The sequence below is a fragment of the Condylura cristata genome, unplaced genomic scaffold (genome assembly GCF_000260355.1).
Source record: "Condylura cristata isolate star-nosed mole 26May11 unplaced genomic scaffold, ConCri1.0 scaffold00003, whole genome shotgun sequence".
NCBI classification, from domain to species: Eukaryota; Metazoa; Chordata; class Mammalia; order Eulipotyphla; family Talpidae; genus Condylura; species Condylura cristata.
This window is the reverse complement of record NW_004567104.1, coordinates 57,904,212-57,926,910: the sequence shown is the minus strand read 5'-3', so window position 1 is coordinate 57,926,910 and position 22,699 is coordinate 57,904,212. Positions and strand designations below refer to the sequence as shown.

General features: G+C 33.5%; 1 protein-coding gene across 5 annotated transcripts in view; it reads right to left on the bottom strand.

Moving 5' to 3' along the window:
- ROBO1 (roundabout, axon guidance receptor, homolog 1 (Drosophila)) overlaps nucleotides 1–22,699 on the bottom strand; it is a 939,739-nt gene that overhangs the window by 672,945 nt on the left and 244,095 nt on the right. Inside the window, exon 1 of one of the 5 annotated variants that reach the window (XM_012733055.1) lies at nucleotides 20,326–20,433. The exons of the other annotated variants lie outside the window; for them this stretch is intronic. Within the exon in view, the coding sequence (XP_012588509.1) occupies nucleotides 20,326–20,416 (91 nt within the window). The 5' untranslated portion in view covers nucleotides 20,417–20,433. Of the gene's footprint in view, nucleotides 1–20,325; nucleotides 20,434–22,699 lie in introns of those variants that run through there. 5 annotated transcript variants of the gene reach the window in all.

Here is a 22,699-nt window from a genome sequence, read left to right as displayed (position 1 = left end):
AAGTCTGGGAGTGTAATGCCACCACTCTTCTTTGTTGTCAGGGTTATTTGAATGATCAGGGGTTCCATATAAATTTCAGTAATGTTCTGTTCATTTGAAGAATGTCATTGAAACTTTTGTAGGGATTGCAAAGACTATGTTCCTTGGGTAAGATGACCATTTTAAAAATATCAATTTTTCAAGCCCTAAGTAGGGAATTTCTTTCCAGTTATCTATCTCCTCTTCTATTTGTTTAAACAGTGTTTTATACTTTTCATTGCTCAGGTCCTTTAAGCTTACTCCTTAATTTTAATAATACTCAACAATAAGACTTACTATTATTATTGATGAACATTTAAGAATACTTAATTCTTATTTATATGATTGTAAATTGGATTATTTTCTTGATTTCCTCCTTTTCATTGTTTGCATCTAATAAGTAACTGATTTTTGTAAATTTATAAACTGCTATTGTGCTGTATTGATTCGCTGATACATTTCCTCTTTCAGTGGAATCTTTAGGGTTGTTTGTATATATTATCACACTATCTTCAAGAATGAATCAAGAAGAAATAGACCACATGATCAAACAAGGCTATGTTACAAGCTGAAAAACTGGAACAGTAATCAAAATTTCTCCAGCCCTACACATACACACACACAGACTAAGAGTAGGCAGTTTCATTAGTGAAACTGTGAAGTATTCACTAGTGAGTTCTTTCTTCCAACCTTCTAAGACAAACTTGTGCTTATACTTCTCAAATTTTTCCAAAATGTGAAAGAAGGAATAGTACAAGACATATTTATGATGCCAAATCACCCTAAAACCAAAGCTGACAAAACCAGTACAAATAAAGAAAACTACAGGCCAATTTCCCTGATGAATATAGAGGCACAATTCATTAACAGAATCTTAGCAAACTGAATTCAGCAATGATTTAAAAGAATCATATATCATGACCAAGTGGGATTTAGTCCACACATAAAGATGATTCAGTACCTCAAAATCAACCAATGCAATTCACCACATCAACAAAAGGAAAGATAAAAATAATATGGTCCTATCAATTGATGCCAACAAAACATTTCACAAAATTCAACCCACATTTATGATAAAAAAAAAAAGTAATGAGGATAGATGGCACATAGCTCAACACAGTAAAGACTATCAATTGGCAAACTCACAGCTAACACTGTTCTCATTATGAAAACCTGAAAGATTTTCATGTAAGTTCAGTTATAGCAAAATGATGTATGCTATAACTATAACTATTCAACATGTATTATATGTCCTTGTTAGAGCAATTGGGCAAAGGAAAATAGAAAAGGAATTCAAATTGGGAAAGAAGAAATACATTTACCACTATTTGAATTTGTTTTAAAAGTATTGTACTGGACTAAATGGACATATCACCTTCTCTGTGTATGTCTTCAATGTAATATTTCATTTATATAGACTTAAGTTTAGGATATTATGTGGATACTTTTTGATAACATAGTGACTCTAATGAATTTTGCATCGCTTAGAGTCAGATATTATCTAACTGAACATTTTCATGGAGACAGACTATACTGACTAAAGACAAATTGGCATCATTGTGAGAATTTGCTTTAAATACTGTATTTTTCATCCTGAGACTGGGAATTTAGATAATATTTAAAATCTGAAACCAAGTGAGGTCAGAATCCTAGAGTATTTATTTATTTTTTCAATGAGACTTAATTTCATTTTTCAGTGTTGTTTACTTCTCTGTTAACTTTGGTTTGGAAATCAAGCTATCTCTCTCTGATGTCCCTAAAATACACAGCTTCTGCTTGTTATTACACTGAAATATTAATTATCATTTGATGTAGTTATATGCTTTTCAGCATTGAGTTTTAACATGATAAAAGTTATAGGAAAGAGTGTAATCGCAATTACAATTATTTACTATAGGCAATTACAGAATGTGATTGTGTGCTAGTTATTTAAACTTTTACATGTTAGTTTGTTCATCTGGACTATTTGGTATAATAATGATATATGTCCATAAAGTTATTATGTTGACAAATAAGCTATAAGAATAATTTTTAATGAACTGTTATATGCAAATAAATCTTACTATTGCACTAAGAAGAGTTAAAACAACGATATCAGTTAGGCAAATTAAAATAACTTTCAAAAAATTATTAATATAACCTACAGTTATTATTTTGTTAGATTATACATGACTATTGAAATAAAAAGTAGAAAAGGATCTGGTCTTTCCAGCTAGTAGTAGTAACTCAACATTTAGCAAATTTGGAAAAAAAAAAAAGCAATTAAGAAATATTCGAGGACCTCCCTGGTGGCGCAGTGGGTTAAAGCACTGCACTAAGAAGCTTGAGCCACTTCCTCATGAGTTCAATCCCCGCCTGCCCAGGAGGAGATCCACATGGCGAGGAAGACCTCTCCTGACCTGCCCGCTGCTCCCTTCAGCAGTGTACTTCGACGATCTGCCTGTTCTGCTCCCCACTCTGTCCCTGGTGAATCCTCTCACCCTCCGCATCTCTGGCCTGTATCCCAGTTCTGTATGAATAAATAAATAAATCTTAAAAAAAAAAAGAAATATTCGAGATGTGGATTTTACTTCTTTATAACAACATACACAGTACCAATCCAAGGTAATGAGTTATACTTTTTATCAAAAGAGAAAAATGATTTTATTATAACTCTTATCTTGTAGTGAAATATTTTATTTAACAGAGAGAAAAGAATTTCATTCAAACTCCATTTATTAAAAATTTATTAAAACATCAAATATTAAATGAAATTATACATCTACTTTAATAGCTAAATATAATCTTAACCATTCATTGAATACTTAAAGGAATTCAAAATTTTAGTCTATGGAGACACTCTCAAATATTTCACTTTTTTGAAGATAGCTAAACTTTTATAGTTATACTGAAATATTATGTAAGAAGGTCCATAATAACAGTTAATATTACAAGACAGGTTCAAAATGTATCTTATCTTCCCTCTCTTTCACAAAAAGATAAAAAGGTAAAAAATCTTAATTTAAGAATGTTATTTGAAATGACTGGACCCCAAGTGGCGGGGTAAAAGGGATGACAGGAAGAATCCAGGAAACAGAGTTAGTCATTTTACATTACCACAGTGAATGTATCAGCCAAAAGGGGGTGTCAGCAGTGAGACATGACAGAGCCACAAAGAGTAAGCTTATGACAAACATGGAAAAATCTGTGAAATCTATGAATAGAAAGTAAATAAGATCAGAGACAACCTTGTAGCTAAGGAAATGACGGGTGTTCAATACAATGTTTTCAAGAGAGAGGAGGCTTTGAAGAGATTTTAAATGGGTGAGGAAAAATATTATAAAATTCATAAATATAATAGAGCACAAAGAAATAATGCCTAAAGTAGGGTGGAATTTAAATACTGTTTACTTAGTCACCTGACATGGAACAGACATGTGGAGAGAAGCAATGAATATTAAAATAAGCATATTTTGGTTCCAAACCTCTCATTTGTTTGGTATCAAAAAGAGATAAATACTAGAAATATAAATCCGGGAAACTTCAGAAGAGAACATGTCAAAATCTCAGTAATGATTGAAAACTTCACTGAAGTATGTATAAACTTGTGAAAGTGACTGTTACAATGATCGGCCAAAATCTTCATCATAAATGGTAGAAAAAAAAAGATATAAGAATGGAATGGCCAATATTAAAAAGGACTATCTTAAAGGGAGTGTTATTATAAAGAGAGCATTTTTAAACAGGCAGTATGTGTCTGATAAAATATTGCATAATCCACCAGGCAAGGGAAAATACCATTGATCATTATGAAAGGGTCAGTAACTAACTCCAGTTGTAGGAAAAGTCTTTAAATCTAAGCATTTGGATAACGTGGAAGAATTGTTAAGAGGCTGCCATGGTTATGATAGAAATACTTAAGTGAATTAGAAAAATACTATCATTGGTATAAAACCAAATGCTGCAGTATTTTGCAAGGCACAGAATGACAAGCCATGAATGATTTTGCAAACTTGGATATATATCAGTAGCACAGGGAGTGATTAGAGGATTGGGGTGATTTGATGAAGGGGGTGAAAAAAAGTTAGACAGAAATAAGAATTTCTGTTTTGGTGGAGAACCTAAATTTTTTAAATTGAAATTTTGGAAGAGACATGGCATTAATAAAGTTCCCAGGTCAGGAAAGACAGAATAGTTTGTGTGCAAGGAAATAAGTATGTGTATAAATCCAGTTAAAATAGTCCCACTATTTTATCTTTCTTTTCACATAAAAACACAATAAGATGACTTTTGACAGAAAGCCCAAAAAATCTAAGTTTGCATTAGCAAGTTATTTTAGATAAGCTCAAGAGGTCTACTTGCTATTACAAAGTTAAAAAAAAAATCAAATGAATCAAATAACTTATAGGAAAGTCATATTTCTCTCTATTATCACCCTGTCTTTTCTTTGATATAATTGTTGGACTAGGAAAACAATTATAAAAATATATATAAGCAAATGAGGTCACACATTTCTATTCATTTTTCTTTATTAATAACACAGGCACACAATTTTGTTACCTAAACAACATTTTATCATTTTTGGTTAATGGAGTAAAGTAAATGAATCCATCATTGGGCTTCCTATTTGTGACAGAAAGATAATATGTGAAAATTAAATCTATCATCACCTTTATGGATATACATAGAGAGGTACTAATGAATGCTAAAATAATATATCTTAAAATTGAAAGTATGTTTATTTTAGTTATCTTAAATTGTCTTCTTTTATTTTTAAGATTTATTTATGCATACAAAACTAGGATACAGGCCAGAGGTGTGGGGGGTGAGAATGAACAGAGTGGAGAACAGAACAGGCAGATGTATAGAGATACACTGTTGAGGAAGGGTCAGCGAGGTCTGCCACACCATGTGGGTCACCTCCCTAGCTGGGGATTGAACTCCTGCTGCGGTGGCAGCAGACAGCTTCATAGTGCTGGCTGGAGGGCCCAACTTGTCTTCTAAAATGTACATTCTGATATAAAATACATTGATGGAATTTGCAGATGAAGATGCAAAGTCCAGTTTTACTTGCTTCTCAAAGAAGATCTAGATCAGGGAATATAACTTTTGTTTTCAGTAGTTAAAACAATATGCACAAACAATGAATGGATAAGATTTGATGAATCAAACAGTATCTCCCAGTACTCATTCTACCTTGAGTTCTAACATTATAATTACAAAAAAAAAGTCAAAAAACTCTAATGCAATGCAATTATAAGTGTGCATACACATACACACCCCTATAAAATCAGACAATTAAAAGAAAAATAAATATATAAAATATTTATTTCTATATATAATGTTTGGGCATATATTGAAGACATAATCAAAGCGTGAAATGTTTGCATCTGTATGTAGAATCTCTGTGCACATGTCAGCTACAGATGTAAAATAATACAGGTGTGTGTTATGGTGGATACCAATATAAAAACGACATCTTGGTGTGTAATACCAGCTAATAAAATAAATTACAATATTCTCTCCTTTTATAAGGTAATTGTGTGGTAGCAATGCTATGGAAGACAGAACAAACTAAGCTTAGATAAATATAGAATTTTTGTCTACATGATTCTCAGTGGGCTATTTGAAAAGTTTTCACTAGGGAGAACCATCCAAAGCATTGCCTCTAGCATCTCACATCTCTTCTTTCTAGCCACTAAATGCTGGCAGCTTAATTGATAATCACAACCAAATGTTCCTACAGTTTTCCCAAATATCCCTATGAACAGTGAATTTTAGTCTTGAAATTATTATTTCCACCCCCAAGGAGTATTTTAGATATTTTTATATGAATGGTGCTCCTCAATGAAATTTAATAGCACAAACACATTGTGCTTTATAAATAGGATGGACCATTTTTTTCACCCGCACCATCTTTTCCTGTCCTCTGGAGGTGAAACCTTCCCAGAGACAATGACTGTCCTAAGAAGACTAGAATACCCACATTGTGAACCACCGTTCTTGCTGATAAGAAGGGGTGCTGGTGCTGAGGTCTGTCTGGCCAGCCCATTGGGGTGATCTGATCAATACCGTATCGCCAGGTCTGGAGTTAAGTGTGCCTGAAACTTCTCTGTGACATCAATAAATAGACAAAGGTGAGAGTCTATACCTATCACAGCAGAAAGGTTTTATAAAAGCATGAGATCATCTCTGCTTTGTTCAAATCCCTTCAGTTGCTTCATATTCATTTTTTTAAAGATTCATTTTATTTATTAATGCATACAAGAGCTGGGGTACAGGCCTGAGGTGGGGGGTGAGAAGATTCACCAGAGACAGAGTGGGGAGCAGCATAGGCAGATTTACTGATTTACAGTGTTGAGGGGGCAGTGGGGAGACAGGAGAGATCTGATGCACCATGTGGATCACCTATCTGGCTGGAGAACAGACAAGTGCTATAATGCCTGCTGATAGCTTCAAAGTGCTGAGACTTAAGCTCCTGTGCCACCAGTGAGACCCCCATAATCCATTTTGATTAAAATTCCAAACCTTCCATTGGTCTACTAGGCCCCAATTATGGGCTCCTCCCCTTCCACTTCCTTTGGAGCTCTGGGCCTCTGACTTCTGAGCATGCTCCCTGAACAAGCCAACCCCCTCCACAGCCAGCATTCAGTGAGCCTTCATTTTAGAACACTCTCCCTCAGAGCAGCACAGCTTACTTCTTTCAGATCCGTTAATCTATTCAATGAGTGAATATACACTGATTAAATATATATATGTTTAAATCAAAGGTGATTATACATTTTCTGGCACGTACACGTTTACATATGAAGACTGCCAGAGCACTTTAAATTACTTATAAACTGAAAATGACCACATATCTAGCACTCTATAAAATCTGCCTTAAAAACATCAGGATTGTTTTTAATAGGAAAAAAAAAAAAAGAACCTGAAACAGTCAGGTTGACAGAAGGCATGGGCTCTTTGATTGGAGCATAAATGAAAGGTGTTTCATATTTGTCCACCTGTACACATTTTCATTTTCTATTTATATAACATTACATGACTGTGACTGGGAAATCCATTGACATTGTCCTTTATTCTTAAAATTAGGATAGACTTTTTACAGGTGTTTTCCAAACATGATCCAAAAATGACATTAGAGATCTGAGAAGCTGATTCACTCACACTAGATCCTTTTGCAGCTAAGTAGATCTCATAATGCTTCGGTTTATTGGGTCCACCTTCTCTCTGACTTTTTATTTAATTTCTTACTCAGAAAAGCTTGCTGTGTGCTAACCGGTTCCCTAAATTATGTCACCAAAGGTAAATTTCATTCCTAATACAATAAATATGAGTTCTCCATCAAATTATTAAATTAGAAAAATGTTACAATACTTTAAACAAATATGTTTTCACTATTTCTGAGACATAAAAAATGAAGTGTTAAAATATTATCCAATTTGTTCTGTAAATTTCCTGAGTCACTCTATAAGAAATATATTTTTAAAAGTGCCACAACACAAACACATACATATACACCAGACTGCCTCTTTAACAAATTATATTATAATATCAAGGGAATGCATGGTCTAAATGCATTACTTTTGGCACACATCTGAAAATAAAATTGTGTATGAATCTCAAAACCTCCCTCACATGTCAAGGATTTTTTCAATGTGCAAACATTTAACTTCCCCTCCACCCGATACACAAAAATATCTGCCCCTTAAAGGATTTACTTTAAATCATGAAGGTAAGAGTTCACAATAAACATTATTTTTCAGTTTTCCACTTGTAAATTTGATAATCAACTTTGATTCAAAATATGGGTAGCATGTGTCACTTTATAGATTATGGGTTTTAGCATCACAAATATGTGCATTCTAAATAATAGTATATTCTAAGGGAATGTTTCTTCAAATCAGTGCTTTATATTGGCTAAAGACATTAAGGCACTATTTGGCCCTTTATAAAACTGATGCTAGAATTTTGGATAACTGCCTAATGAGTGTATAAATTAAGTTTTCCTGAAGTTTCATGGACTGATTCATCTTGTAATAAATATGAATGTGTGAAAATTAGAGAAAATGTTTATAAATGACTTATTTATCATTTAATTCAGATTTGATTTTTTTCAATCTGGAGATAATTCCTTATTCCATTTAAACCATATCCCCTAATTTTTTGTATTTAATCTTTGTCATGATATTTCATTACTGTAGACCATACTATCACTACAGATATATATATATATATATATATATATATATATATATAACCATTCCTTTACTGCTATTTTTCATTACATCTTTCCATTGCATAGAATAATCTGATAATCTGGGCTCTAGGTAAACAGCCATCTTCCTCTTTCTAAATTGACTGAGAAGTATGTACAATATACATAGAAGAGGAATTTTTAAGAAGGAAAATACAGTATTAACAATCACAATATTAGTGATGATCACTAAGACCACCATGACACAGACAACAGTGTTTGAAAATATATGTGCTGAAACTTTAGGATCAGCGTGATAAGTCTTCACTATTTAAAAGCAGAGACCCATAGGATTGTGCCAGAACCCAGGTCTAGGTGGAAGTATGGATTTAGAACTTGGATTTTCTGTCCCCAGATTTCCTGTTTCATATTTTTATATGATATAATGACTTTTAAGCATACTGATTTTTTTTAACATTTCCTAAAAGTTAAATTTGGGGCTAGACTATCTCATTTTAATCTAAGTCGCCAGTTTTTCCTGGGGAAATGATTTTGGTAAGTATTTTCTTGATGGTTTCACTTATTGAAGAACAAATTTCCTTGGCAGTGACTGATGAAACTTCTCATGGACCTCATAGTCTTACTGCCCAAAACCTTTTTCAGATTACAATGCTACTATATGATCATTTAATAATCCTACTATATGATTAATATACTATAGTATTATAGTACAATGTTGCTATATGATTATTTAAATTGTTCAGGTTCATGGACTATGAAAATGTCTTCACATTATCATTCTCTTGACCCACTTCTCAGATTTTTACATCATAAAGAACCCACTTTCAATCTCTACATCTCTTTGATTTGATAAATGCAACAAAGCATTTAATAATATTATGTATTCTTTTTTGCCTGTTAAAAATGAGAAATGAACCAAGACTACACTACTTTTGAGTGCGATCAGCATTTTCTTACATTAATTAACAACACCAAACTGACATACAGTGTGAGCATCTTAATGGTGAGAGTGTTAAACAGATTCACAGAACAAAATGTGGCTACGTTGGCAGGGATTTTGGACAAGTTACAACAGTGATATATTCATCACCACATTTTCTTCTGTACACTATTCTACTTTACTACACTGTCCAAAACTAACTGTACTCTAGCACATAGAAATATTTAACACTTCTGTAACCTAAAAACAATGTCAAGTGGCAAATAATAGGCAATTTCTAAGGAGGGCCAGTGAACAGTAAACTTGTCTCTTTTTCAAAATAACAGATTTTCAAAGACATTATATATTTTTTAGGTATGTTTTTACTAGACCCTTGGGCTAAATTTTTATGAGATCAAATCTCTAATTTTAAAATCAAAGTCAATTGGAAAATAGTAGTTGACTGAAGGAAATAAGTTACATAGCCAAATTTGTTGACTCACCTCTGTACCATAAAATGAGAAAATAAAATATTACAGACTCCCTTTCTTTTAGTGTTCTTCAGGTTTATGAACTAAAATTTATTAGAACCAAAACATTGTATTTTCAACATTACAGAGGACTAGTTAAAATCATCCTGCTGGCATAATGTTAGGTCATTTCTGGAGCAAAAGTCAAATGAACACTGGATTTAATAAGACATATTATTGACACTCATGCTTGGATTATTTGACTTTTCAATAAATACCTTAATACATCTGACTTCTTAATACATCTACATTTATTGAAATGACATAATTTTTTAAAAATTGAAAACTTACTCCTCCAGAATTTTAACATCTCACTGTGGCATGGTTTAAGAGTGGATTACCTGAGATGCTGCATTTCTATTCATGTGTGTGACAGCTGAGTTCAGCTGTTTACTTAAGCATCTCTGAAACAGCTGAGCACTTGCTCCTGGTTCCCAGATTTGAGACTCGGACGACAGGAGATAACAGAGTTACGTTGGAATGTGTATGATCATAGGACTTACTTTCTCTTCATCTGCTACAGACTTAAGTTATTAACCTTTGGGACATAATTATGAGCAAAATCATCTTCTACAACTCGTGTCTTCTCTCTGTATGGTATATATTTACACAACTATATCCACTATAACTATTAAAGTGATGAAACAAGCTCCAAATGGAAATCCCAGCCTTACAAACTATTATTTGTAAAGTGCTCATCAGTCATCTCCTCTATCTATCCCTCCTCTGACAACAGGTACAGAAACAGGAGTGGTATGAAAGTGCTTCCTTTCTGTTGCTGTAGTCCTTGCGTTCCATATGATTAGATAAAAGGACTAGGTTTCAGTGACTGAAGAATCTCAAATTCTTCCATTAGTTAAATTTGGTTTTATGAACAAGCAGGTATTGACTGATATGGAAAGGCAAATGTGGAGAACATATTGGTGGTGCTTTTCTGAAAAGACCAGTGCTGCTACATAAAGAATTTATTTTTCTAGAAGGCTTAATAAAGCTAGATAGTACATTAAAATCATTAATATTGTAAAAATATATATTTTAATACATGTTAAATGATTAACTCAAATAACTTTTTCTAGAAACAAAGCAACACGATAGAACTTGTAGGTGAATTAATTAAATTTCAGCACTTATCAAACTGTATTAAAAAATCTCTTTGAACTTTTTTGTATCAAAAATATCAGCTTTCACATCTTAATTATTCTCCATCACCTTGAGTTGGAAGGAAAACTGCCTGAATTGTTCCATTGAAATTACTGTCATTTATTTAATCAATAATTTATAAAATATTAGTGATTGAATATATCATTTTTGAGGATATATTAACCTCCTAAAGTGATCACATCACATCAATCACATGTGATCACATGTGATCCTATATTGTTCTCCATTCAAAGAATTATGGCATGTTCTAGAGTTTCATTTTGCCGTATTTTATAACCATAATGTATCATGTATAAAAATCATCCTTGTGGCATCTCTGAAATTTGCTAACCTAAAGCATGAAATCTCTACCCTCTGACACTGTAACCAGTAGCTCAGATGGTGGTAGAGGAAAATTGCTTCTACAAAGGGTACAGAGTATGTTCCAAGCAGCAGTGACATTCATTTCTACCTTTTTATCTTCAAACATTTATTTTTTCTCTTAGGTGGGACCCATTTCCTCCTGTGGTTCCTCACTGGCAAATTCTATCAACTTCTTGTGTGCCCAAGCCCTCTGCATTTGTTCTGCTGGTTTCTGGATGTGCTTGAGCAGATATTGATTTTTCTAATCTTTGTCTGGAGGTAAATGACCAAATGCACTATAAATATATTGATTTTTTGGTATCAATCTCATTATCTGATCAACAACGCAGGCATATTTTCTCACTGGGTTTGCAAAAGGAACATGAGATATAAATCTCTTGTAACTTTATATTGTGGTTCAATCTATAAACTATTTTAAGTTATTGAACTTGGAATTTCTATTTAAGAATGTTATTTCTTTTTCTCAAAATTTACAAATGTGAATAGCTGATAAAAAGAAGAAGAAAATTAAGTGTGAAACATAAATAAAAATATTAGAAGCTCACTTAAAGAGTGTTCAGCTTCATAAAAAACTGTACTTTGAAAGATAACTTAAAAATGTTTTTACAGTTTTCACTTTTTGGGGCAGTATGTTGTGTATGATATCAATAAAGTGGAAAGATGACACAAAATGGGAGAAGTATTTTAAAGCATTTTGAAAATTATCTTAAATGATTTCAGGACATATGTGAGAAGCACTTCTGTGAATAATTCTAATATTTCAAATTTTTTTCTACAAGATACACTTAACCTTCGGCAGATGACAGAAAAGGAGCGCATGATTAAAACTAGCCATAGAGAGGTCTCTTGAGCATGCTGAAATGGGAAGTTAAAAAAGAAACAGAAAAGTAAGAAGTACATCATGGCATATTTGTGGAGGTTTTCTTGTATTGAACACAATTTGGCTATTGACTATCTTACAGGAAAGTTGCTGAGAGAGTGTGTGTGCATGTTGTGTATATACACATGCAGCAATGACAGAGAGTTCCACTTGTGTGGAACAGTTTAAGCATAAAGTGTTTTAGACACAGCAAGTTTTCCTGGAAATATGTGTGTAAGATTTACAAGTTTAAGGGCAAGAATAAAGATCATATTTGGAGCATTTTTTTTAAAGCTTCTGGGAATTTTCTGATTACATTGGTGCTTTAATTATGTGATACATAAATGTGTATATACATATATATGTATAAAATATATACTTTTTTTCTATGTAAAATTTCCTCCTCTTTCACTATAGTTTAATAAAATTTGATTTGGAAATTTGATAGGGAGGTAGAAACATGTAATAGTCAATATTTTTTGAAATCCAAAATTACAGAATACATTATGTATGTGTTTATATTCCTCGCTGTGTCATTCAGTGATGGCAATAAGTGAATGGAATATACACTTTTATGTCTCTGGAGTCCTTTTGAAAATATACTAGATATAATTTTCCTATAATACAACAAAATTCCCTCTACATATTTTCTTGGGAAAGAATAAATGGTACAATTTTATAACACCAAGTGTGTTGACTGCTGCTTCAGTGTATTTTAAAACATACGACTTCCTTAGTATAAGGTTGTTTGTGTGTGTGTGAACTAGAAACTTATTCTTTAATGTATTTGCTAAATTAAATTGAAAGGTCAAATATTTATGGCCATACCTCATTATATCACACGTGGCTTTATTTTACTTTGCAGATACAGTGACCTTACAAACTGACCCTTGTGGCAACCCTTTGTCAAAGGAGTGGATCAGATACAACTTTCTCAGTAGCTGTTCCCACATCATGTGCTCATTTCGTATCTGTCACATTTTGGTAATGTCAGGGACAGAAAAGGGCTCTTGCACACTCCCCCAGAGCAGCACAGTTGCAACCCTGCAATCTCACAGTCCAGCTTGGTCTACTGCTTTGTTTCAAGGACCAGATAAAGATTCGCAGGTCTGGGAGGCCTGGGAGGCCTGGAAAAAGGGCTTGCAATTAGTCTGAGAATTGGGAGGGGCACCTCCCTGATAGATGGGTGTAAGTATGCATAATTAAGAGAGATACCTCATTACCCAGAAAGGAAGACACAACAACAAAATAAAAATCTACTGCCTCACAGATCTCCTGTTTTTTGGGTGGGGGGCTGTTCACTGACTTTTTCAGTGTTCTGTTCTGTTGCTTCCTAATAAACTGCCACTGGTTTTATTCTGGTGCTTTGTGATTTTTTTTTCCCCTAAGACACCAAGGACCCACTAGTGTCTTGGTCCCCAACAGTATTCTTGCAATGTTTTAAACTCCCATTATTATGTTTGATATGGCAATTAGTGATTGTTCTTGTTTTGGGTACTCAGAACCATGTTGCTTCCCTGTCTCCCTTTCCCTGTTCCCTGATGTGTAAAACATGAAAAGAGGCTAATTAATATCCTCACAATGGCCTCTAGTGTTTAAAGGAAAGGTGGAGGTGTGCATCTTTACTTTAAATCCAGAGCTAGGAATGATTCCTTTAAGTGAAGAAGCATTTCAAAAGCAAGGCAAGGAAAAGGTAGGCTCCTTGGTCTAGTTAATGAAGTTGTGAATGCAAAAAAAAAAAAAAAAAAGGTCCTTGAAGAAAATTAAAAAGGCTACTTCATGAACACCTGTAAGATAGGAAAGTGAAACAGCCTACCGCTGATATGGAGAAAGTTTGGGTGGTCTGGGTAGAAGAGCAAAGAAAGCAATCTATTCCCTGCAGCTCAAGCTAATCCAGTGTGATGCCCTGATTCTTCTCAACATGTAGTCTGAGAAAGATGAAGAAGTTATAGAAAAAAAATAGCTATCAGCAATTATGAGGTTTAAGGAAAGAGGCATCTTCATAGCATCTAGCTGTCAGGTGAAGGAGCAAGGGCTGGTATAGAAACCAGAGCAGTTATGCAGACATGCATGCCTAGCTACAATAACTGATGAAGGTAGATTCACTAAACGAAAAATTCTCACTGTCAGCAAAACAAAACACAGCAAACAAACAAAAATACACCTTCTATTGGAAGGAAATGTTAGCTAAACTAACATTAACTAATAGTTATGAAGAGAAGGCAAAGTCTAGGCTGACCTCCTTAGAGGTTAATGGAGTTAGTAAATTTAAGCTGAAACCAATACTTATTGACTGTTTTTGAAATTCTAGCATTCTTAAAATTTATGTCACTCTTCTGTGTTTTATAAATTGAACAACAAAGTCTGGAAAATAGCATATTTGTTTGCAACCTGGTTTCAGAATATATATATATTCTCTTATTATAGGGAGTTTAGTCAAAATATTCATCTCAAATTATTGTGTATGTTTTTAAACCTTATTTCCTTTATATTTTATGTTTTCTTTCAACTTAGTAATACAGAAGACAATGGAGAGAATATAATTCACTTTTTAGTTTTCTGGGCTTCCCTCTGCTTGATTTCTATACCACAAAGAAGACAGAATAGGGCTCCAGTCTAATTTTGTTCACTTACTTAACAGGTGTCATATCAGTCATGTATGTTATTTGAACTGCAGTTACTGAATAGTGCCACTTTCACTCTCAAATAAAATGAGATAATGTGTATTTAAAGAATGCACAGCGAGGGATCTCTCAGGTAGCCTAGGGGTTAAGTTTTAGCACTATCCCTGCTATGACTTGAGTTTTATCCCTGGCCAGGAGATGAACCACATGGCATGGCAGGCCTCTCCTCTCTCTCCTGCTGCTCCATCAGCAGTATATTTCAATAGTTTCACTTGTTTTGCTCCCCACTCTGCTTCTGGTGAATCCTCTCCCCTTATACTGTACCACTGGCCTACACTCCAGTTCTATGCAAAAATGAATAAATAAGTCTTACAAAATAATAGAAATTACAGGCTCTCCTTGGTGGCGCAGCGGGTTAAAGCACAGCACTGGGAGGCTGAAGCCACTTTAGCATAAGTTCGAATCCCAGCCACCCCAGAGGTGACCACATGGCATGGCAGACCTCTCCTGACCTGCCTGCTGCTCCCCTCAGCAGTGTACTTTGTTGATCTTCCTGTTCTGCTCCCCACTCTTTCTCTGGTGAATTATCTCACTGCCCCTGCACCTCTGGCCTTTACCCCAGTTCTGTATGCACAAATAAATTTAAAAAAATTAAAAAAAAAGAAATTACAGATTAAACTCAAATACTATATTAGAAAGAACCACTGGAAACAACAGCAACAACAACAAAAAACAATATATTCACCCTGAGGCAAATTTGACTTGGCAAAATGCTACTTTGGAAATTCATAGCATTTTTAATTTCATTATATTCAGATGAATATAATATTATATTTCATTATATTCAGATGAACTATAGTTATTCATCTGTATACTAAACTTAAAAATACAAATATTCATTTATACAGAATAAAATTTAAAGTACACATAAAATACATGCATGATTAGTATGTGAAAATAAAAGCTTCTAGATTTGTGAAAAAGTATACAACTACTTTTAGAGATCTTTCAGTAGTTTGTAGTAAATATTTTAATGCATGCTTGAGAACAGATTAAAACAATCCTTTCAGAATGTAATTGGTTTTTGACAGTGCTCCTGATCACCAAGGGCTCTCAAGGGCATATTCTGGGAGATGGATGCTATTTTTATACCTGATTGCACAACATCCTTTCTGTGAACCATGGATCAATGAGCATTCTCGTTCCAAGTCTTATTATTGAAGAAATATATTTCAAAAGGCTATAGATGCTATAGGTAGTGATTCCTCTTACGGATCTGAGCAAGGAAAATTGAAAACCACCTGGAGAACACTGACCATTCTGGATGCCATTAGGAACATTCATGAGTCATGGGAGGGAGGTCAAAATATCTATATTAATAGAAATTTGGAGAAGTTGTTTCTAATCCTCATGGAAGATATTGAGGGATTCATGACATCAGTAGAGATAGTAAGGCCATATATGGTGGACATGGTGAAAAATAAAATGCAATTAGAGTGGATCCTGATGATGGGGCTGACACTCATGATCATGCAGGTGAGCTGTTATGGATAAGTAGAGAAGTTGCTTCTGGAGATGGAATCTCCTGGAGAACTGTAACCGCATACATTGTTGAAAGGACAACAAGTGATGTAGAACATGATGATAAACTTAGTTGATAAAGCAGCAAATGTCTTTGAGAACACTGACTCCAATTTTAAAAGGTGTTCCAATATGGGTAAGATGCCATCAAACAATATTGCATGATACAGAAAAATCACTGGTGAAAGGAAGAATCAATTTACGTGGCAAGCTTCATTTTTATTTTAAGAAACTTACACAAGGATCCTAACCTTCAGTATCCATCACCATGATTATTCAGCAGCCATCAAGATCAAGGCTAGAAGGTGTGCCAGCAAAAATATTATGACTTCCTGAAGGCTTAGATTTTTCCAGCATTTTTTTTTTGGCAAAGCATTTTAATTAAGCTATATCCATTGTTTTTCAGGGAAGGTGTTATTGCATGCTTACCAGGCTACAGTACAGTGCAAACCTAACTCCCATGGGCAATGGGAAACCAAAAGGCTCAGTGACTTGCTTCATAGTGGTTTTTTACTTTATTGCAGTTACCTGGAACCAAGCAGCTGTCTGGGAGAAGTACCTGCATAAGCTATTTTCTATGATGTAGTCATTCCCTTAGACTATATGACTGCAGTCTTTCTCGTTCTTTCAAACTAGGTTGCTTCTTGAAAAAGAAACTGAGAGGTGTGTCAGAAATACTTTAAAATGTAGTCATGATATATAATTACAATACTTAATGAAGAATATTAATTTGCAATATTTCCTTTTAATTGCATTTCTCCTCATACATTATTCAATCAATAATTATTCACTGAATAAATGTGCTAACCAACTTCTTCACTAAGACTGGGAAAAGAACCAAGAAAAGAGCCATTACTTGCTTTCCTGGGGTTCATATTCCATTGATAGGAAAATAAACATATAAATAAATATCTGATATAAAGCTAGATAAGGATGATGTTACAATAAGTAAGATTATCAGTTTGAGAGTTATTATGACTGTTTCATGGAATCTACTGTATTTAATATTCCATATTTTACAATTATATATTTTACATAATATTTTGTAGGATAATTCTGTCCATAAGCACTTTTATCAACAAATAATACTATATAATTTTATACGTACACATGTATATAATTTATACTCACAAATTTGATTGGTATAGTTAAAAAAGTTAATTTATTAAAGAAATTACTAAGTTTCTACATAGTGTCAGGAATTCTAGTAGATTATGAAAATAATACAATGAATCTTCTTTCCTTTTACAATTTCAAGAAAAATGCAAGTTCTAAACAGAAGAAAATATTGGATAAATAATAAAGTCAATTGTTCAGTTTTAGTTACTGAAAAATGAAAGCAAAGGTAAAATTTATGAGTGCTAGAGTTTCTCAAATAACAGAAATGAGATTCATTTTGAAGTAAAGGAATGTTTTAATAATCTCTGAGCTATTTTATGCTACTGAAAGCCAAAACATAGAATATAACCAAAAAGAAAATATGTATGTCTTTCATATAGATAATAAAGAATATAAATTTCCTTAGACATTTAAATCCATACCAAAAGATGTAACTTTTTTTAAACATTAGAAATTCTTATTGTGATGCCTTATCTCAACATGCATCATTATTATTGCAAATTCAATTTTAAATTCATTAGGAAATTGAATATTCCTCTAATTATTTGCAAGCTCCCCCCATAACTATTCCATTAAAATAAGATTTCTGTAATAATTAACTTGTTGGAAATCAATTGATCTGTATTCCAACAAATAACCTCATAGTTGATAAATTTTCAATGTTGCCTCAGTTGTACTTAACCATATTCTTTATATACTGAAGCTAACCTAAATTTTCATTTTCATGAAGTTTTTTTTTGAAAAATAGAAGGTTAAACATAAGAGTCTTAAGATTTTGTTTTGGCCCTTATGCTGCCATGTTGTGCTACTGAAAATCACTATATATGTTACACATAGGAACATACAGTTCATTCAACCCTTGGGAAAGTTAAAAAAGAAAACAACAGCAACATCAGAAAATTGTGCTTCTGTGTTAAGGACAATTGGTTTCCCATTCTCCACTGATTTTTCCCACCCCACCCAAACTCCATTTCTTCCCCCAAGCACCATTTCCTTCATAATGTATACCTCTGTAAATTCTTGGACTTGCTATTTATAAGTTTCTGTGGGTCCTCCAAAGATTTATTTAATCCAATCAGAAGAGAGCATTTGGGAGTGCCTGCATAAAAGAGTAAAATCTTGAGTGTCCTGAACTGACTTGTTTTTAGACTAGTCTTTTAAAATTGGATCATAACTGACAGAGGAAGAGGGTGGTTTTTCTCCCGCAGCCAGATCATCATGTGAAAGTTCATGTAATGGGAAGAACACTGAATGAAAAGTCTAAACAGTTTGATTATAGATCGATGTCTGTAAATAAACTGGGTGAATGTTTTTGAGCATGTTATTTAACTTTTGGGGATATTAGTTTCCTTGTCTTAAAATGGAAGCAGGCATATTAATCTTTGTTATTATGGGATTACTACTGGTTTAGCAATAATGGATTTAAGGTATTATATATAAGTTATAAGTATGGACAAGCCAATATTCTAACCAATATTTTGAAGTATAGTGATTGAAGTATATCTAGAGATAAACTGATGAACTGATTCTGGGGAGGAATTGATTCCTCCTTTAATATCGTCCAATGGATATCTAAAATTTAGACTTCATTATTCTACCCTCAGACAGTGATGAAAATCCAAGAGACTGCATATCCAGAAGAAAATCATCAATAAGACCAATCACTTATTATTTCTGGATTGTGTGAATGTCAGATCTACAGGTATGTCTTTTCTGAATAATGAAAAGAGATGAGGAGAGATTAAAGAAAGTAGAAAGAAAAGAAAAAAAAGAGAAATTTAAAATGTCAACTCAGTATCAAGGAATTTGATTACAAGTAGAGGAATGTTTGCAGCTTGTATAACTTCCCAGTCCCTACTGATTTATCCATCACTTTCAAACTCCCACTCAAGTTAGAAAAAAAAAAAAAAGAAACATGAATGGGCCAAAGACACTATTAAAGCAAAAGTCATAAGCTTAGCAATTAACTTCACAGTGACTTTGAGTCTTCTGGAGAAAGTTCCAGTAAACTAAGTCTATAGCCATTTCTCCATTGAGTATTCAGTGACATTTAAAAGCAAAGCACTCCACATCTGCAGACATATCACTGGATCTGTTCTATACCTTTTTTTTGAGGAGAACTATAGAGAGGTAAAATGTTTCTACTATTAAAAAGTTAGAGAAGAGGGATATATTTACACCTGAATTTTCTACACATAAAGGTAAAAGTGGATCCTTCTACCTATGGGGACTTTTGGGGTGGGAAAAAGGAGGGAAGATGAAGGCTGGATCTAAACAATTAGATTTCCCTATCCTCTAGAGATACCAGAAGCAGATTCAGTTCCAAAAAGAATATAGTAGTTAATTTTTATAGGCCTTAGAATCAAAACACACACACTTAACATTTCCATAGTGAGTGAATAGCAAGGCAATGACTCTCAAGTGTAGTATATTTTCAATCAGCAATTTCTAACTACGAAGCACCAACTCTGAAGCTATTCAAATCAGAGTTCCTTCACTCTCTTAATTTTCATACTATTTCTTACTTCTAGTTTTCCCATTTTTGTTAACCTTATACAAGTTAAAAAATTGCACTGCATAGTTAGTATTTAAATATCAGTAAATTTCAGAAACACATTTGAACTTTATGTGGAAGAACAGGTAATGTTAAATGGCATACATAGTCCTTGGATCTCTCTGCTCAACATCTTTACAAGTCTCAGGAATTATAAGAGTTAATTGGTAAAGCAAAGCAGAAGTCTTGCAATGAAACCCAGAACAATACTGCAGATGTGTGGAGCTTACAGAAGGTGGAGCCCATCTATTCTGCATGCATATTTAATGCCGAAATTATTTTTAAGTCTTAAAACAACCTCTTGGAAATGCTATGAACTGCAAACCTAGGCAGAGCCGATGCATTCCTAAATATAAAGAAGAAAGAAATGCTCCAAGAGTAGAAAATCTTGGTTACTCACGATTCTTTTCACCTCTCCACCTTGACCCAGCTTTCATTCTGCCTGAGACACCCGCAGAAGAAGTTATTTCTGCCACCCAGAGCAGCAGCATCAGTAACAGCACAGCCATGCCAGGTAAAAATAACCTCTATGGAGAGTCCTGTCACAGGCGAACCTGAAGGCTTTTACTGGGAATAGAAACCTGGAGCCAATCCTGTCATTTTATTCAGATAAAAAAAAAAAATGTTTCCCCCCACACATTTTAAAAAGCAGGTATGTTCTCATCAGGTTTTCCATTTGAATGTGGCAGAATGCTAAAAAAAATTAGGAGGGATGCAAAGTCTTCCTCTATCCATAAGCAAAATGTCAGGAGAGATAAGCTGACAATTTTCTCTGGTTTCTCCGCAGCTCCTAGTTCCTAACCTGTTCCTGCCAACTCTCAGTTCTTCCAAATGTTTGTCAACATTTTTCATAGCACGATAATAGAAAAAAGCTGAGATTTCAGCATCTTCCCACCTACCCATTCTGTACCACAGATTATAGTACTTGACAAACCTGAATATTTAATTTTGGCACTGAAAACACACCTCATTTCAAACAGAGGTGGTTGTTAAAGGAAGAAAAAAAAAAACCACTTGTTCTTAAAGCTCTAACGTCTTGGAGAAAGGATTAGATATATAAATATCTGCTGCTAAGACATGATAAAAATACCTCTGAAAAAAGGGCGTGGTAAACAATGATCTATCCTACTTAGCTTGTACTGTGGGATTCTTTTCTTTTCTTTTTTTTTTCATATTCAGAGAATACTGTAAAAAGACAGTCTGCCCAGAACATCCCAAATCCATGATGCAGGCAAAATGTAACATGCATTGAACATTCAAGGACGATCTGCATTGCACTGTAAAGACTGTTTACTTTGTGAAAACATTTTGGTATATTCCATCTCTCCTGTTTCTTGCAGAATGATATTCATCTCCTCAGGAGCTGAGCATCTTTTTTTTTTTTTTATTTAGCAAATTAGACTTCTCTGTTTTACAATTAAGTATATTTCCCAAGGGGGAAATCACAATATTGTCTTGATTCTTTTGGATCTGAACTGTGATGGCACAGGAAGCCCTCCTCCACTTTGAGGCCAAATTAATTTTTTAAAAATACAATAATTTGATGCTGCTGAAATATTACATAGCAATAATACACACACGTTTATTTGAACAGTCACATAAAGCTATTTTAGGATACTGCTAAGCACATAATATTCTCCAACCTGACCTACTTCTACAGCTAAATAGTTCACACAGCTGTCAAAACATAATTCTAAAACACATACCTGAGAATGTTCTATTTACTGTTAATACTCTGTACTGCAACAGAGGAAAAAGAAAGAAAGAAAAGGTCTACACAGCCAAGTAGGTAAGATACATTAATGAGTGGAGACAGGAGGGGGTAAAGCCCTGTGAGGTGATGCTCATAGTGAAAGCCCCAAGAAAGGGGGCATTTGCCATTCAACTTCTTAACCATGCATATAGACACAAACATTCTGAATCTGTAACTTAAAATTTCGACTCTCATTCAATAAATAATTCTTGAATGATTATAATATATAGGGTCTATTATCAATAGCAAATAGTCACAAAATAGACTCATAATTTAAAGCAAGAAATATATTTAAGTAAATAACTTGTCATGTGATGTGATAAATGCATTGAAAATCCAAATGCAAATTAATGGCCTCACATAAGACTAAAATGTCTATCTTGAAGTTTTAGAAAATGTTTTATTTTTTCCTCATTACTATTATGAGCTATAATATATAGCAATACTAGAAACACCCCATTGTCCAAAACTACCAGAATGTCCACAATGTTGGGTCTTTTCTATAAATTGCATTTCATTTGAAAACCTTTTTGTATAATCTGATTAATGCTTAATTGAATTGATATTCTCATACTTTCCCATATCTTCTTATTTACTCTTCTAAAGACTTATTCACCTGAAAGTAAAGATCTCAGAAAACTATTTTAGTGTGTAAATTGTGTGTGAGTGTGTGTTCAGCACTAGGTATATAGCTCATCATGAGCCTTACTTTATTTTTACTTTATATACCTAAAGTAATAATCAGTATCCATGGAAGAAATCATTCAAGTTTTGCTGAACATATGGTACACTTAATTTCCCTCATGCTATAGGTATTAATTTGAGGCAGTAAATTTATTTATTCTTTCATTTTAGTAATATTATTATTGTATATCCTTCTTTGTTTTTTCATAATACTTGGCTTCTCTCCTCAAACGTGGTCTCTATAGATTTTTCACCAAGAGTTGGTAAATTTAAAATAAAATGACTTTTTCATATATATATATATATGAAATATATATATGAAATACATAGGAGTAAA